This window comes from Mizuhopecten yessoensis, unplaced genomic scaffold, assembly GCF_002113885.1.
Source record: "Mizuhopecten yessoensis strain PY_sf001 unplaced genomic scaffold, ASM211388v2 scaffold1961, whole genome shotgun sequence".
Taxonomy (NCBI): Eukaryota; Metazoa; Mollusca; class Bivalvia; order Pectinida; family Pectinidae; genus Mizuhopecten; species Mizuhopecten yessoensis.
Genome location: NW_018404308.1, coordinates 1,501,681 through 1,521,850, shown reverse-complemented (window position 1 = coordinate 1,521,850; position 20,170 = coordinate 1,501,681). Strand labels below are relative to the sequence as shown.

At 37.8% G+C, this 20,170-nt stretch overlaps 1 protein-coding gene across 1 annotated transcript; it reads right to left on the bottom strand.

Annotated features, from left to right (window-relative positions):
* Nucleotides 1–17,881: 17,881 nt before the first annotated feature.
* On the bottom strand, nt 17,882–19,120 carry LOC110444003. The gene has a single exon (XM_021488448.1). The coding sequence runs from the start codon at nt 19,118–19,120 to the stop codon at nt 17,882–17,884; it is 1,239 nt and encodes a 412-aa protein (XP_021344123.1).
* Nucleotides 19,121–20,170: the final 1,050 nt, after the last annotated feature.

Sequence of the window (20,170 nt, the reverse complement as noted above, 5' to 3'; positions counted from 1 at the left end):
GGGTTCAGTGGTGCTATGTTGATATCTGGTGAGGCTTTGCTATGTAGATGGGTTCAGTGGTGCTATGTTGATATCTGGTGAGGCTTTGCTATGTAGATGGGTTCAGTGGTGCTATGTTGATATCTGGTGAGGCTTTGCTATGTAGATGGGTTCAGTGGTGCTATGTTGATATCTGGTGAGGCTTTGCTATGTAGATGGGTTCAGTGGTGCTATGTTGATATCTGGTGAGGCTTTGCTATGTAGATGGGTTCAGTGGTGCTATGTTGATATCTGGTGAGGCTTTGCTATGTAGATGGGTTCAGTGGTGCTATGTTGATATCTGGTGAGGCTTTGCTATGTAGATGGGTTCAGTGGTGCTATGTTGATATCTGGTGAGGCTTTGCTATGTAGATGGGTTCAGTGGTGCTATGTTGATATCTGGTGAGGCTTTGCTATGTAGATGGGTTCAGTGGTGCTATGTTGATATCTGGTGAGGCTTTGCTATGTAGATGGGTTCAGTGGTGCTATGTTGATATCTGGTGAGGCTTTGCTATGTAGATGGGTTCAGTGGTGCTATGTTGATATCTGGTGAGGCTTTGCTATGTAGATGGGTTCAGTGGTGCTATGTTGATATCTGGTGAGGCTTTGCTATGTAGATGGGTTCAGTGGTGCTATGTTGATATCTGGTGAGGCTTTGCTATGTAGATGGGTTCAGTGGTGCTATGTTGATATCTGGTGAGGCTTTGCTATGTAGATGGGTTCAGTGGTGCTATGTTGATATCTGGTGAGGCTTTGCTATGTAGATGGGTTCAGTGGTGCTATGTTGATATCTGGTGAGGCTTTGCTATGTAGATGGGTTCAGTGGTGCTATGTTGATATCTGGTGAGGCTTTGCTATGTAGATGGGTTCAGTGGTGCTATGTTGATATCTGGTGAGGCTTTGCTATGTAGATGGGTTCAGTGGTGCTATGTTGATATCTGGTGAGGCTTTGCTATGTAGATGGGTTCAGTGGTGCTATGTTGATATCTGGTGAGGCTTTGCTATGTAGATGGGTTCAGTGGTGCTATGTTGATATCTGGTGAGGCTTTGCTATGTAGATGGGTTCAGTGGTGCTATGTTGATATCTGGTGAGGCTTTGCTATGTAGATGGGTTCAGTGGTGCTATGTTGATATCTGGTGAGGCTTTGCTATGTAGATGGGTTCAGTGGTGCTATGTTGATATCTGGTGAGGCTTTGCTATGTAGATGGGTTCAGTGGTGCTATGTTGATATCTGGTGAGGCTTTGCTATGTAGATGGGTTCAGTGGTGCTATGTTGATATCTGGTGAGGCTTTGCTATGTAGATGGGTTCAGTGGTGCTATGTTGATATCTGGTGAGGCTTTGCTATGTAGATGGGTTCAGTGGTGCTATGTTGATATCTGGTGAGGCTTTGCTATGTAGATGGGTTCAGTGGTGCTATGTTGATATCTGGTGAGGCTTTGCTATGTAGATGGGTTCAGTGGTGCTATGTTGATATCTGGTGAGGCTTTGCTATGTAGATGGGTTCAGTGGTGCTATGTTGATATCTGGTGAGGCTTTGCTATGTAGATGGGTTCAGTGGTGCTATGTTGATATCTGGTGAGGCTTTGCTATGTAGATGGGTTCAGTGGTGCTATGTTGATATCTGGTGAGGCTTTGCTATGTAGATGGGTTCAGTGGTGCTATGTTGATATCTGGTGAGGCTTTGCTATGTAGATGGGTTCAGTGGTGCTATGTTGATATCTGGTGAGGCTTTGCTATGTAGATGGGTTCAGTGGTGCTATGTTGATATCTGGTGAGGCTTTGCTATGTAGATGGGTTCAGTGGTGCTATGTTGATATCTGGTGAGGCTTTGCTATGTAGATGGGTTCAGTGGTGCTATGTTGATATCTGGTGAGGCTTTGCTATGTAGATGGGTTCAGTGGTGCTATGTTGATATCTGGTGAGGCTTTGCTATGTAGATGGGTTCAGTGGTGCTATGTTGATATCTGGTGAGGCTTTGCTATGTAGATGGGTTCAGTGGTGCTATGTTGATATCTGGTGAGGCTTTGCTATGTAGATGGGTTCAGTGGTGCTATGTTGATATCTGGTGAGGCTTTGCTATGTAGATGGGTTCAGTGGTGCTATGTTGATATCTGGTGAGGCTTTGCTATGTAGATGGGTTCAGTGGTGCTATGTTGATATCTGGTGAGGCTTTGCTATGTAGATGGGTTCAGTGGTGCTATGTTGATATCTGGTGAGGCTTTGCTATGTAGATGGGTTCAGTGGTGCTATGTTGATATCTGGTGAGGCTTTGCTATGTAGATGGGTTCAGTGGTGCTATGTTGATATCTGGTGAGGCTTTGCTATGTAGATGGGTTCAGTGGTGCTATGTTGATATCTGGTGAGGCTTTGCTATGTAGATGGGTTCAGTGGTGCTATGTTGATATCTGGTGAGGCTTTGCTATGTAGATGGGTTCAGTGGTGCTATGTTGATATCTGGTGAGGCTTTGCTATGTAGATGGGTTCAGTGGTGCTATGTTGATATCTGGTGAGGCTTTGCTATGTAGATGGGTTCAGTGGTGCTATGTTGATATCTGGTGAGGCTTTGCTATGTAGATGGGTTCAGTGGTGCTATGTTGATATCTGGTGAGGCTTTGCTATGTAGATGGGTTCAGTGGTGCTATGTTGATATCTGGTGAGGCTTTGCTATGTAGATGGGTTCAGTGGTGCTATGTTGATATCTGGTGAGGCTTTGCTATGTAGATGGGTTCAGTGGTGCTATGTTGATATCTGGTGAGGCTTTGCTATGTAGATGGGTTCAGTGGTGCTATGTTGATATCTGGTGAGGCTTTGCTATGTAGATGGGTTCAGTGGTGCTATGTTGATATCTGGTGAGGCTTTGCTATGTAGATGGGTTCAGTGGTGCTATGTTGATATCTGGTGAGGCTTTGCTATGTAGATGGGTTCAGTGGTGCTATGTTGATATCTGGTGAGGCTTTGCTATGTAGATGGGTTCAGTGGTGCTATGTTGATATCTAGTGAGGCTTTGCTATGTAGATGGGTTCAGTGGTGCTATGTTGATATCTGCTTAGGCTTTGCTATGTTGATGGGTTCAGTGGTGATATGCTGATATCTGGTGAGGCTTTGCTATGTAGATGGGTTCAGTGGTTCTATGTTGATATCTGGTGAGGCTTTTCTATGAAGATGGGTTCAGTGGAGCTATGTTGATATCTGCTGAGGCTTTGCTATGTAGATGGGTTCAGTGGTGCTTTGTTGACATCTGATGAGGCTTTCCTATGAAGATGGGTTCAGTGGTGCTATGTTGATATGTGGTGAGACTTTGTTATGTAGATGGGTTCCGTGGTGCTATGTTAATATGTGGTGAGGCTTTGCTATGAAGATGGGTTCCGTGGTGCTATGTTGATATGTGGTGAGACTTTGTTATGAAGATGGGTTCCGTGGTGCTATGTTAATATGTGGTGAGGATTTGCTATGGAGATGGGTTCCGTGGTGCTATGTTAATATGTGGTGAGGCTTTGCTATGTAGTTGGGTTCAGTGGTGCTTTGTTGATATCTGATGAGGCTTTCCTATGAAGATGGGTTCAGTGGTGCTATGTTGATATGTGGTGAGGCTTTGCTATGTAGATGGGTTCCGTGGTGCTATGTTAATATGTGGTGAGGCTTTGCTATGTAGTTGGGTTCAGTGGTGCTTTGTTGATATCTGATGAGGCTTTCCTATGAAGATGGGTTCAGTGGTGCTATGTTGATATGTGGTGAGGATTTGCTATGTAGATGGGTTCCGTGGTGCTATGTTAATATGTGGTGAGGCTTTGCTATGTAGATGGGTTCAGTGGTGCTTTGTTGACATCTGATGAGGCTTTCCTATGAAGATGGGTTCAGTGGTGCTATGTTGATATGTGGTGAGACTTTGTTATGTAGATGGGTTCCGTGGTGCTATGTTAATATGTGGTGAGGCTTTGCTATGAAGATGGGTTCCGTGGTGCTATGTTGATATGTGGTGAGACTTTGTTATGAAGATGGGTTCCGTGGTGCTATGTTAATATGTGGTGAGGATTTGCTATGGAGATGGGTTCCGTGGTGCTATGTTAATATGTGGTGAGGCTTTGCTATGTAGTTGGGTTCAGTGGTGCTTTGTTGATATCTGATGAGGCTTTCCTATGAAGATGGGTTCAGTGGTGCTATGTTGATATGTGGTGAGACTTTGCTATGAAGATGGGTTCCTTGGTGCTATGTTGATATGTGGTGAGGATTTGCTATGTAGATGGGTTTCACGTTGTAAAGGAGATAGTTCGGATTGAATATACATGGGTTTTCTTTCCAGGTATATTACGACAGATATTACGACGGGAGACACACCTTTTCCGAAAAAAATAACTTGTACCAGTCTACCCTTTAGCAGAGCCTGTTTTTTGGTAGCGGTTTATGAGATCTGTTATTTTGTTTGGATGTCACTGGGGCTCCTGTTGCTGTCTTTTGTACTGTGATTACGTACTATGGTACATGTTTTTGACTGGTTTACTACTGCTGTTGTCTTGGCGGTGTTTATTTCCTTCCCCTTTACTGCGGGCTCACTCCGGCTGTCACTAAAGCTTTAAGTCAGTATAGGCTATACACTTATTCTCTCTTGTTATTTAAAATATTTTTGAAGTCTTTGCGTGATCGTCGCTTCTATATAATTTCTATGCAATAATCGCTGCTTGTTTTCCTTTTATGTTTCCCGTGCGTAAGAACGAACCAGGATTGGTTTTTGTCACAGTCGGTATGTGCCCCCAGTGTGGTAAGTAAGACGTACTTTTAGCTGTAAGACTGAGAAATAATAAACATATAAATGGTATTAATATTGACAATTGCCCGCTTTTACTTTCCCAGTATGCTGATGACACTACATTGATTTTAGATGGCACACAAATTTCATTAAAAGAGGCAATTAAAGAATTGAAAAGTTTTGCAAATATTTCTGGACTCAAAATAAACATAGAAAAAACACATGTTATTTGGAAAGGTAGTAAAAAATACAGTGATGAAATTCTTTATCCTGAATTGAATTTGCAGTGGGGGGATAGGAAATTTACACTTTTAGGTATTGAGTTTGATGTAGATTTACATAGGATAACAAAATTGAATTACGATAAGAAATTTGTAAAACTCAAAACTTTGATTAAAACCTGGAAAAGAAGATTGTTGACTCCTATTGGTAGGATACATATCATAAAATCATTATTAATTTCACAATTCAACCACCTTTTTATCTCTTTACCAAATCCAGATGATTGTTTTCTTAAAAAATTAAATATAGAGCTTTTTAATTTTCTGTGGAATAGTAAAATAGATAAAGCTAAGAGAGATGTCATTGTTAAAGATTATGTAAAAGGGGGTCTTAAAATGTTACATGTACAGTCGTTTATTGACTCGTTAAAATTAACGTGGGTTAGGAGGTTATATATGAATTCTGGTAAATGGCAAGTGATCTTAAAATTATATTGTGATAAAAACATTCTGGCAAATTGTGGAACTGATTATATTTCAAAATGTCAAAATAAAACTAAAAATCTATTTTGGATTGATGTATTTAGGGCATGGAGAAAAATTATTGAAAAATATAAGTCCCCTAGCAGTAATTTCAAAATGCCCATCTGGTATAATAAAAATATTTCAATAGAAAATAGAAGTATATTTTACAGGGAATGGTACAATAAAGGAATAATTGTAATTGATGATCTAATCAGAGACAGAAATACCAATGCTTTTTACACATTTCAAGAATTCAAACAGATTTATGATATTAATACAAACTTTTTGCGATACCAGGGTCTAATTACTGCCATTAGAGAGTATATTATACAACAAGATATGTCAAATGTAGAGGTTAACTATCCATTTTTACCAATTAATATAGAAATGTTTTTGAAAAACAAAAAGGGGATAAGAGATTTTTATAGCTTATTTTGTAAAAATGATACTATTTCAACAGGTAAAAAAAAATGGGATGATATATTTCAATTTGATGATGAAGTTTTGAAAAAAATATATAAAATGCCATTTAGAATTACGAAAAATACCAAATTACAGTGGTTCCAGGACAGAATTAATCAGCACATTTTGACAACTAATGCATATTTGTTTAAGACAGGAATAGTAGATAGCCCTTACTGTGAAACGTGTAAACTAGAAATAGAGACATAGAGCATGTATTATGGGAATGTGATAAAGTACAAAATCTTTTACAAAATTTTGAGTTCTTATTAGATGCATTGATTATTCCATTTGATTATAATAAACAAACATTTCTTTTTGGTTTTTATAACTATAATGGACTTAATAAAAGTGACAATAGTATTATTTTAATAATAAAACAGTATATATACAAGGCAAGATGTCTTAAAGTGCCTTTATCTATACAAGGAATTAAAAGTTCAATTAAAGAACATTACAGTATTCAAAAATATATAGCAAATAGTAAAGACGAAATATATCTCATTAACTTCCAGAATAAGTGGAAAAAATGGAAAAGGCTTATTGATATTTCCTAGACCTACTTTTTGCCGATTGTTTATATGTTTGATCTAATTTTAATTTATTTGAAAAAAAAAGGGACAAAATTTAAACATTCAATGTATGATCTTAATTACTTAGCTACTGACACCTATATATTACCAGACTTCTATCCTTTAAATTGGTTTGTTTAAAACTGGTACTTCTCCTCTTGTCTGTCTATCTTTCCGTCTGTCTGTCTGTCTGTCTTTCTTTCTGTCCATTTACTTATCTTTATTTCCTCTATTTCTTTGTTTTCTTGTTTCTCTTTTCTGATTTTCCTTCCTTTCTAATATAACATTACAATAAAATAAAATACCACTTACAAAAAGAGCAATATTAATTAGTATGAAAGGATGTGTGAAAGTGGAATTCATTATGTATAATGAAATGTATATGTTACTGTAATGTGAAAAATACTTAAAAATAAACAAATAAAAAAAAAAAAAAAAAAAAAAAAAAAAAAAAAAGACGTACTTCTCTTCAATTACAAACAAATGGTGTACGTATCCTGTGAAGTAGATTTCGTGTGATTTGGTTTATTGTCAAGAAGGAAAAACATAGAGTAAGCACAAATTAAAAGTACAAAAAAAATATTTCAACGTCAATACAACAAAACTAAAATCAATACAAAACCAAAAACAAAAGGAGCTAGCGATCAAAAGGCATATGGCAAGATCAGTTTAAACTATAGACACGATCAACGTTAACATATTACACGATCAATATAAACATACTACGATACACGGTCAATGTAAACATACTGCACGGTCAATGTAAACATACTACACGATCAATGTAAACATACTACACGATCAATGTGAACATACTACACGATCAATGTAAACATACAACACGATCAATGTGAACATACAACACGATCAATGTGAACATACAACACGATCAATGTGAACATACTACACGGTCAGTGTGAACATACTACATGATCAATGTAAACATACAACACGATCAATGTGAACATACTACATGATCAATGTGAACATACAACACGATCAATATAAACATACTACATTATCACAATATGTGTTCATATAGATCAATGTAAACATACAACACGATCAATGTGAACATACTACACGATCAATGTGAACATACTACACGATCAATGTAAACATACTACACGATCAATGTAAACATACAACACGATCAATGTGAACATACAACACGATCAATGTGAACATACTACACGATCAATGTAAACATACTACACGATCAATGTAAACATACTACACGATCAATGTGAACATACAACACGATCAATGTGAACATACTACACGATCAATGTAAACATACTACACGATCAATGTAAACATACAACACGATCAATGTGAACATACTACACGATCAATGTGAACATACTACACGATCAATGTAAACATACTACACGATCAATGTGAACATACAACACGATCAATGTGAACATACTACACGATCAATGTAAACATACTACACGATCAATGTAAACATACAACACGATCAATGTGAACATACTACACGATCAATGTGAACATACTACACGATCAATGTAAACATACTACACGATCAATGTGAACATACAACACGATCAATGTGAACATACTACACGATCAATGTAAACATACTACACGATCAATGTAAACATACAACACGATCAATGTGAACATACAACACGATCAATGTGAACATACTACACGATCAATGTAAACATACTACACGATCAATGTAAACATACAACACGATCAATGTGAACATACAACACGATCAATGTGAACATACTACACGATCAATGTAAACATACTACACGATCAATGTGAACATACAACACGATCAATGTGAACATACTACACGATCAATGTAAACATACTACACGATCAATGTAAACATACAACACGATCAATGTGAACATACAACACGATCAATGTGAACATACTACACGATCAATGTAAACATACTACACGATCAATGTGAACATACAACACGATCAATGTGAACATACTACACGATCAATGTAAACATACTACACGATCAATGTAAACATACAACACGATCAATGTGAACATACAACACGATCAATGTGAACATACTACACGATCAATGTAAACATACTACACGATCAATGTGAACATACAACACGATCAATGTGAACATACTACACGATCAATGTAAACATACTACACGATCAATGTAAACATACAACACGATCAATGTGAACATACAACACGATCAATGTGAACATACTACACGATCAATGTAAACATACTACACGATCAATGTGAACATACAACACGATCAATGTGAACATACTACACGATCAATGTAAACATACTACACGATCAATGTAAACATACAACACGATCAATGTGAACATACAACACGATCAATGTGAACATACTACACGATCAATGTAAACATACTACACGATCAATGTGAACATACAACACGATCAATGTGAACATACTACACGATCAATGTAAACATACTACACGATCAATGTAAACATACAACACGATCAATGTGAACATACAACACGATCAATGTGAACATACTACACGATCAATGTAAACATACTACACGATCAATGTGAACATACAACACGATCAATGTGAACATACTACACGATCAATGTAAACATACTACACGATCAATGTAAACATACAACACGATCAATGTGAACATACAACACGATCAATGTGAACATACTACACGATCAATGTAAACATACTACACGATCAATGTGAACATACAACACGATCAATGTGAACATACTACACGATCAATGTAAACATACTACACGATCAATGTAAACATACAACACGATCAATGTGAACATACAACACGATCAATGTGAACATACTACACGATCAATGTAAACATACTACACGATCAATGTGAACATACAACACGATCAATGTGAACATACTACACGATCAATGTAAACATACTACACGATCAATGTAAACATACTACATGATCAATGTAAACATACTACACGATCACTATATGTGTTCATATAGATCAATGTAAAATTGAAAAATAGATATAACTATCGATCATTTTTACAGAAGGTATGAGTAAAAATAGCGATACCAAGGTTATTAAAAAGCATTGCTTACGGCAGAGATTTGATATCAATTTTAGGTGCCAGACATTATTACAGTGGGCGCACTATCAGTAATAAAAGAATAGAGCACATAACACAAGCTGCTAGTTAACTGAGAGAAAACCAGACCAAAATAAAAAATGAGACTTTTTCAAGATTGCAATAAATTATTTTGGGAAACCAAGTTTCCAATTATGAAATTGAGCCATACAGAATGAAGTTATTGTTAACAACGATAATCGTTTCTTAAACATAATCCTGACTCTGGGTCCCCACGGAGTAACGTCACCAGGATTTCCGAGGACTGTTTTGATCACATATTCATTTGTTCTGTATCGAATGGCCTCCTCACGCTGGTGTTTGTAATACTTCGGATTATGACAATCCCACACCGCGGCTGGGTCGGATTCTAAACCGATTCTCATGCATCTGATCATTATTTCACACAGAGCACGCGACATGATAGAGGATTAATTTCAGACTAAATCGGCCTAGTTAGTTATTCGATAGAGCCACCCTCGGGAGTTATCAGAGAAAGGTGTATGTCAAAGGATCGCCTCGGGAGTTATCGGAAGTTTGTCCATGATGCAAATTGAAAAACGAAAATAAAAAAAGAGTCGACAGATAATTGATTATATTTGATAACGTCCAATCTTTAATATGTATTGTGGTGAGGGTTTCCTGATAGCGTTGCACGTTGTAAATTTGGTTTGACGTTAGGGAGGGGAGGTTATTGGCGAATGATATAACCTTTGTGCACGTGCAATTTTGCTTGTGAATAATTTTTACACATAACCGCTCTTCATGCTATAAAGGACTTTACTTTGGATATGGTTGGCGTGCATGAATGTGGAACAAACGCACACAAACCGGTAACGTGAACGACTTATTCATTATTAGGTTTTGGTGTCCAATATCGTTATTATTACAGTCTAATATTTAACCATACACGTTATTTTGCCACGATGCACCGGACAGTTTAACACATTGGTGTCAGTCTGAATTCTCTCGACAGGCTCAGGAACTGATTTGGTTTTTAAGGTTCCATGTAGTATTTAAAGAATTTGTTAATTTCTATAAAGATCGTCGTTTGATAGGGAACTTAGGATTTCAACTCTTTTGTCAAAGATTTGCAATCTGTCTGATACGACATCTTGTATTGGCGGTGTCTGTGATGTACTATTTGGTGCTCAATCGATTTCGGTGGCGTTTGAAGAATTCTCGGCATGAAACTATGGGTTTACCATATGCTTGATTCGTTTCATATAACAAATGAGTCCAGGAAAATTGCTGTGTCTTATTGCAAAAAAAATATGTCAAACGTATGCGCAATGGAAAGTTCTTTCTTTCCTCTCTTGTTGAGTACCGCCCAGGGCCTTAAGTTGCCATAACATTGCCAAATCTAATTACCAGCGCCACATTAAAACCTTCACACATAAAGATGCTGCTATTGACTTGATCAGTGTACCAACTTTATTATATTTATATAATATAGTCACTGTAACTATAAACCCTATCTTGTTTAGAATGTCACGAGCCAGTGCTGACGTCCCAACTGGAACGTTTCATACCACTGATCCTCTGTTGAAGATGGTTGTTCTAGAGATTTCTGTGAGATAAAACATAATTCCAAAACAAATGTTAGTATTCAGCGGTTTTCAGTTGGCATTCATAGTAAATATGAAAGGCAACTGGAATGTGACAAATTAAACAAAGCACTAAGCACGCTTCCTGGAGTTTTTCACATTCTGGTTGGCACTCACAATGACTGAAAGTAGGTCAATACGTAAATGTCCGGCAATGCCACTATATATATCTACCAAAGTCACATGTGAGTCTACTGAAAATCTACCTAAAATTTGAAGAAATAAGAAATCTCGTTATTATTAATTTGTCCAAAAGAATGATAAACAGAAGTATTACACTGTATTTTGCTCGGATTATCACTCCAAGAACCATGCAGTGTAATGTTTAATTAAATCGCACACTACCCTCACATTTATACCTTCTTTTACGATAACAATATGATAATTTATAACAAACAATTTAAAATCAAATACTTAAGCATCTGAACGCTAAAGAACTCTTTTTATTTAATAATTCGGAATGAAATAGGCAAATAAGAGATGCTGATTTGGTTCTGTAACGCTCAGCCCGCATAATGCATTCCTGCCAAGACATAAGTCAATAGACTCACGACCTTTGACCCTCTTCTCTCGGTACCCGTATGGTGACGAGAACTCATAGATTTCCATCTCCAGAAAATAAATGGCATTGCGTTACGTACAGGTTATAACCATCGAGTTTTCGCAGGGTTCCTGGAGATGCTCGAGATTCCCCGATCTCCTGGGGATGGCAATGTATTCCAAGATATGAAACTTTTCTGAAAAACACATAACATTGTTGTCTGGTGAAAATAAACTTCGTCACCTGCCGTGATAAACAGGGGCTCGGGGAGAGAGATTAGCTCTATCCCCTAGTCGTGCCTCGTAAAGTAGGCATGTCACGTGGCTTGCACGCCCTATATTCCGTCAGTAGCTGCGGATTTGTCTTTATATATGGATATGTGAAATGAAAGAATACTTATTGAAGAACTGTCATTAAACTTGTCGTCGAAGTCAGAGAATGTATGTGTTGTTGTCCCTCCCGAGGCTCCCGAGGGTAAAAATGCCATTACCATTGTACATTTACAGTGAAAGACTTAGCTGAAGCTTGATATTACTTTCAACATACGAATGTTAAAAATCATTAAAGTTCTACTACACTCAGCGTCCTTAAAACTAGGTATAAAGTGTTAACGTATACCATCTGGATTGTGTACGTAACTTAGGTATGATACCATTGGAAGTGGTATACGTTATAAGCAGCAACATCATTCCCAGTTCCAACCGGACGTCTGATTCCAAACGGTGCTACTTATTTCATTTTCCGATTTCATAGAGAACTGGCCTTTTTTCAATAGCAAAGGATCTGCGTTCCTTAGGTCATGCTCCGAAATTTATGTAATTAGGAATATGTATCTCGTTGCACGACTTCCGGTCGGAAAAGATGGAAGGTAGAATATATCCGGTTATAACTATAGAGATCCTGCCCTTAGAGAACCAAAAACCAAACCATTTGAGCGTATTTTACGACAAGAACAATGCGCTTCTACGTCTTTCTCATAGTGATGAGCATAACGTATGCAGCTAGAGTTAAGCGTACGGATTTCTTATAGAGCTAAGATGGCTCATTGTGATGAGAACGGAAGTACGCAGTTTGAGTTAAGAGTGGTGATAACTCATCTTATCTCCATCATCAACACAAGGAAGAAAGAAGCTACACAGGCGTTGAGCGTCCTTTACACAAACACGATTCTTATCGGGAGAGGTAGTTTGTCACGTACTAACGCGTCATTAACGTTGTGATAACGATTTTATCAAGGAAACAAAGCATTTTTAACTTCATGACAGATTGGAATAATTAAGGAAGAAAATGCCTAATCCCAAACTGTTGTATGTCTTGCACCGAAGTTCACTTTCGTAACAAAAGTTTTCTTCATCAGTCAATAAAGTTAACGACTTAGCTAGTTGTTTACCGGAACAGTTTACGGCACGCCATCATTTATCTCGATCTACTGATGATGGAGCGAAGCTGAAACACAGGAACACCAGCATCGTCTGTAGCGATACCGAAACTCATAAATTGGCGATATTTTGTTATGTTAATACGCCCCTGTTGTCATCAATAAATACAGAATGTCTCCATTTTTGCGTTCGTGCTGTTGATCCGGGCACTCGATGTTGTGGAATTAAACGTGAGTTTGGTCTCGCGAGATCCCGCTTTGAATTGAGAAACAGAACAATACACTGAGCTCGCCAAGACTCGTGCGTCATTTGATTAGATTATTGTCAGGAGAACAGACCGCCGTTTTACAGAGCGTGTGAGGCTATTTTGTATTATCAACTTTATAAAGGAGCAATACTGCCGAATAACAACGTATCATGTCAGATGTTTTGTGAGTTTAAATACAAAATACTAATTAGAATACAATAGAGAAACTATCCATACAGAATTAATAATTCCGTTTTTAAAAATACACTTTACTAATTCACATTTTATATTTAAGGAAAATGAACCAAAGTGGACAAATATTAAATACCCTGTTTTATGAATAAGAGAAATGACAGGTATGGAGGACTTGAAAAATGAAAACAACAGACTTATTCATCAAATTGAAATTATGGTTTCCAAGACCGATAGGTATTGGGAACTTTTTATTTTAATTTTAATATAAAATACGTTCTGTACAATACAAAGAATGGATTTAAAATGCTAAAGTTTTAGACGGGTTTCGATTGGCGTTCATAGTCAATATGAATGGCAAATGGAAACGGCAAGGTCCGTGGATAAAACGCGTCATGGTGGATTGATGTTTAAAGTTAGATTCATGTCAGCAAGAGGCAGTACATTGCTTATCCTACTGACTGTATTCAGCATTTCATTTGAAACCATGGAAAATTGAATGTTTAATTCAGCAGTGACTACGTCACTTTTGGTGAATTATCTATCATAAGTGAAATAATACCTGTCAAGTGTGTCGTAGCGATAGATGTATCCTTCACGCAATACAAGAGAGATCAAGTGTTGGGGGGAAATACAAAAATACAAAAATATAGTAAAATAACGGATGCTCAGTTTGGCTTTAAGAAAAACTTGTCTACTATTGACGCCATATTTGCTTTACAATCTTTGAATACCGGCACTCTAAAACGTAAAAAAAATATATACTGTTGCTTTATTGATTATACAAAGGCGTTTGATTTCGTCAATAGACATAACTTGTGGTTCAAATTGATAAAGGAAGGCATTGATGGGAGATTATTAAAGCTAATAAGGTCATTGTATAGTAGTGTTAAATGTTGTGTTAAGCATAATGGTTCATTATCCAATTATTTAAATTGTGAAAATGGATTGTTTCAAGGTGAAATTTTATCGCCATTATTGTTTACATTATATGTTAATGATTGCGAAATGCAATTTTTAATTGACAACTGTCAGTCGATAGAAATTCAAACACTGAATTTGTTCCTTTTAATGTACGCAGACGATATGGTGTTTTTTTTCCGAAACGCCAGAGGGTCTGCAAGATATGTTAAACTCTTTAGAATCGTACACAAAAAAATGGGATCTAACAGTCAATACGGATAAAACAAAAATTCTTGTGTTTCGAAATGGGGGTATTTTGAGAAATAATGAATGTTGGAAATACAATGGTGGTCAGCTAGAAATTGTAAATGAATTTAACTACCTAGGAATCTTACTAAATTACAATGGAACATTTAGAAAAACACAACAAAAAATTGCAGATCAGGGAAGAAAGACTTTGTTTTCAGTTGAAAAATTATTTTAATATTGAAACTCAATTATCAGTTTTTGATACGTATGTAAATAGCATTCTAAGCTACGGTTCTGAAATATGGGGCTTTCATAAAGCCCCAGATATTGAAAAAAATCATACTTTGTTTTGTAAACGACTGCTTGGCGTAAGAAAAAATACTTGTAATGTTATGGTTTATTTAGAACTTGGGAGGTATCCATTGTCATTGGTAAGAAAGTAAAGAATTATTAAATATTGGATTAAGTTAAAAAGGACTAGTAATTGCATTTTGCAAGCATGTTATAAAGATATGTTAGAGAATAAGGATAAATGGGTTTTAAACATAAAAAATGATTTATTTAGAATTGGCCTTGGTTACATATGGGAAACAGAAATAAATGATGATATGTGTTATAATGTTATTAGAGAAAGACTTATTGATATATATAGACAAGAATGCAAAGAAAACGTAAGAACATCTTTAAAGGGATATATCTATACATATCTTTATAACCGGTTTGATTTACAGTGTTACTTAAGAAAACCATTATCTAGAGAATATTTGAAAGAGATTACAAAAAAAAGGTTATCTGCTCATAATCTAAATATAGAAAAAGGTAGATATCAAAATATTGAGCGTAGTCTTAGAATGTGTACTGTATAATTTAAATGACGTTGAAGATGAGTTTCATTTTATGTTGAAATGTCCATGTTATTCGGATTTGCGTGTTAAATTTTTGAAAAAGTACTATGTAAAAAAAACAAGTATGTTTAAAATGATAAATCTATTTAATGTAAATAACACAAAAGAACTTGTCAATTTGGCCAAATATATAAAAGCGGCAAATGTAAGAAGAAACCAATTAACTTAATTTGTTACACTCTCCATACTGTTTGTACATTGCTGGTATTGTATTGTATGTATTGCATGTATTGTATTGTATTGTATTGTCTGTAGATATTATAAATATATCTTACTTTTGAAACCGATGAGTCAAACGACCCAAGGTAATAAAGAACTTGAACTTGAACTTGAACCAAATATAAAAATTGGAATAGACACGGCTCTAGGGAAACAAAAAACGATAAAACACTGGCTATGTAGGGATACATGTAGTTCGTTACTCGAGTATAAAGAACATATTGGACATGTTTCCTTTGTTTTCCTTCATTTATCATCCAGTCATTGTACACATGGCACTGATACTACCGGTTCCTTGGTGAGTACGATCTAAGGTTATTGTGCATTGTCTAGTCCAAGGTACATTTCAGCCTGAGTACAAAACGAACAACGTTGTTCTATGACGTATGACATATTCATAAAAATATCAAACTTCCGGTTTTAGTTCGCATTACATTCAACTTTAAGATCCGAGGCTTAGACATCACAGATAAAATCAGTTCATTGTATGTTAGCCTTGAACACCTTTTTATTATAATGCTTTCGTTTATAATCAATGGAGTTTTACACTAAGTACTGCGATGTCAGCGTTGCTTGGATATCCGGTATATTTCCTGGAAACGGATAACGCCAGACCAATCCATTTACATTTAAAATATGTTTAACAAAGCAATATAGCAATTCAATTTTAAAACGGTTTGGAGGAGTCGAAGTAACTATTGTAACCTAGCCAGTTAAACAAATCTTCCAATGATGGCTTGACTTTGTCACCATATAGAAACACAAAGAAACACAAACATCGATATGACTTTCACACAGCATACACATAGGTGTGTGTTTGACGTGAACCATGACCGCTGTAGTTGACTGGTGTCCCGGTGTGGGGTATACCCCTATCATTAAACCCCTCTACTCTCCTCTAATTTGTCTGGAAATCAACCACACATTGAACTCCATTCAGACGCTACGTATTGGTCGATAATCTGACTAATATCACAACACGTGCCGCTCCTCTCACAAACAAACAAATATAATCATCTCAAATAAAGTAACTCGCTGTGACTATACTACAAACCAGGGGCATTAAAATCACTATTCATAAATAGAATCACATTCTTAACACAAATGACGCCAGTTCTTGAATTTTCTCAAAATGAATCGATAAAATTGATTTAATTTCACAACATTGTTATGAACAATGACATCATGATTTGTATAGGTCGACCATTTCATACAAGAAGTAACGAAAGTGAGTTGACTTATAAGAAATACATTTTAAGTTCATACACTATGCCATCAAAGAAGCTTCTCGACTTGTTTGTGGAAGACTACAGACCAAAATACCCCAACACTGAGCTTACGTTGGTGTCTGAAAGCCTAGGGACGGACCACCTTTCAAAGATATTTCGTTTTCAAATGTTGAAAATAGGATTCTTAACCTTATTTATTCCATTCACTGCAGTCTGAATTTATTTGATAATCTATAAAAAAAAATGTCCGTAAGTCAAGGCATTTAAAAAGAAAATTACTAACAAACTCACACCTTCTAGAATATCGGTATATAATGAAAGTCTCAATCAGATTTAGATTACCAATAACAAAATTTATCTATTGGGATAAAGTATTAATATTAGTTTGATGTCGCTGGAAAGATTAATATCCCGTATACATTGGCGATGTTTTATGTTGTTATCAATTACCTCAGACAAGGCTGTGATGTTGTAACTCTTTATCTAAGGTAAGGCTGTGATATTGTTATTATTAAGACAAGGTTGTGATGTCTAAGGTAAGTCTGTTATTATTTACCTAAAATCTAAGAAACTCCTTTGAGAAATAACTATGTAGGCCTGCCACACCTGTTCCTTATGTCTAGGCAACTTTAATAGTTCAACACCAAACGTCGGAATAACGTGAAATACAGTGTCCTGACGAAGTTGAATACGTGTGCGTCGTCCCTGGTAGTTATAGGAACATTATAAGGAGCCAGTAACTAGAATTGATAGTATGCTCTCCATTGCTTCATTTCTCTTGTTTCTCTCTGTCTTCCATCATTTCCACTGTGTCTCCTTTGACACCCGATGGCTTGTCTGGTGTCTCCCTCGACACCCCGATGGCTTGTCTGGTGTCTCACCCGATGGCTTGTCTGGTGTCTCCTTTGACACCCCGTTGGTTTGTCTGGTGTCTCCTTTGACACCCCGATGGCTTGTCTGGTGTCTCCCTCGACACCCCGATGGCTTGTCTGGTGTCTCCTTTGACACCGCGATGGCTTGTCTGGTGTCTCCTCTGTCACCCCGATGGCTTGTCTGGTGTCTCCTTTGACACCCCGATGGCTTGTTTGGTGTCTCCTTTGACCTTCCGATGGCTTGTCTGGTGTCTCCTTTGCCACCCCGATGGCTTGTCTGGTGTCTCCCTCGACAACCCGATGGCTTGTCTGGTGTCTCCCTCGACACCCCGATGACTTGTCTGGTGTGTCCCTCGACACCCCGATGGCTTGTCTGGTATCTCCTTTGGCATCCCGATGGCTTGTCTGATATCCCCTTTGACACCCCGATGGCTTGTCTGGTGTCTCCTTTGACACCGCGATGGCTTGTCTGGTGTCTCCTCTGTCACCCCGATGGCTTGTCTGGTGTCTCCCTCGACACCCCGATGGCTTGTCTGGTGTCTCCCTCGACACCCCGATAGCTTGTCTGGTATCTTCTTTGGCACCCCGATGGCTTGTCTGGTATCTCCTTTGACACCCCGATGGCTTGTCTGGCGTCTCCTTTGACACCCCGATGGCTTGTCTGGTGTCTCCTCTGTCACCCCGATGGCTTGTCTGGGGGCTCCCTTGACATCCCGATGGCTTGTCTGGTGTCTCCCCCGACACCCCGATGGCTTGTCTGGTGTCTCCTTTGACACCCCGATGGCTTGTCTGGTGTCTCCTCTGACACCCCGATGGCTTTTCTGGTGTCTCCCTCGACACCCCGTTGGCTTGTCTGGTGTCTCCCTCGACACCCGGATGACTTGTCTGGTGTCTCCTTTGACATCCCGATGGCTTGTCTGGTGTCTCCCACGACACCCCGATGGCTTGTCTGGTGTCTCCTTTGACACCCCGATGGCTTGTCTGGTGTCTCCTCTGACACCCCGATGGCTTGTCTGGTGTCTCCCTCGACACCCCGTTGGCTTGTCTGGTGTCTCCCTCGACACCCGGATGGCTTGTCTGGTGTCTCACTCGACAAATATGTTTCATGAAATTTGAAATGTTCCGGTCGACACTCATATATATATATATAGACGATGCCAAAGTCAATATTATTTTGAAGCAAACACGATTTGTTTGAATCTATGTTAGTGTACATTTGATCATTTACAACTGTGTCAGGTTTCAGTTACCATTCCTGAACGACTGGCTCTTCATATTTGGTTCCTTAAGAGAAGTATATCACTACAGTTTTGAATGACAAATAGTTGTTTTGGTTTAATTTTGTTTAACGTCCTATTAACAGCTAAGGTCATTTAGGACGTTCTTCAATGTGTGTAGTGTTTGCTTGCATGCGCGTGTGTATGCAGGAGACAGGGTATGTTGGTTGTGCTTTGCCACTTTGTGATAACGCGGATCTGATGCCGACTGTATAGTGCTATCTCACTGAAATACCATGCCGAAGTCACCCAGCACAGCATTCCGCCCGGTCACATTATACTGACTACGGGTGAACCAGTTGTTGCCATTCCCCTAAATGCTGAACGTTTAGCAGGGAATAATAACTACCATTTTTAAAGACTTTGATATGCTCCAGCCTTGGGACATAACCCATTGCCTTCCTCACCTAGGCGAACGCTCAACATTCAATCCAAAAGTAGGATGTTGCCAAGAGGTAGTAAGAATAAGAAAGATAAATATCCCAAATGATGGCGCAGCAGATTTATTTTGGTCGTTTTTGTGTCCCCAAATAGAGGACACTAAAGCAAATCCCCAATTCTGCAGGGGTTCCCCTCATTAGTCGCCTCCTACGATACATGCAGTGGGTAACAGCAAGTGTGCTCTTTTCCAGGTCCCCCACCTGCAGGGATGCAAATGGCGGTAACCTCCATCTTAGTTATTTGTCACGTGACTATATTGTACAAGGTTTCTGAAAAGGGCACAACAGCTTTAGAAATAACATTTTAGTAAATTTCCTTATTTCTAACAAAAGAATTTAGAAGTATCCCAAATACACGTGTATATACAACTAAGCTCTTATTGAGGTTACAGTGGCGCCTGCGTACACGTCGTGTAAATAGATATTGATAAGCTTAGGCC

Excerpts from the sequence above, each read along its gene's own strand:
- LOC110444003 (XM_021488448.1), bottom strand. The coding sequence starts at position 19,120 with ATGAAACATATTTGTCGAGTGAGACACCAGACAAGCCATCCGGGTGTC.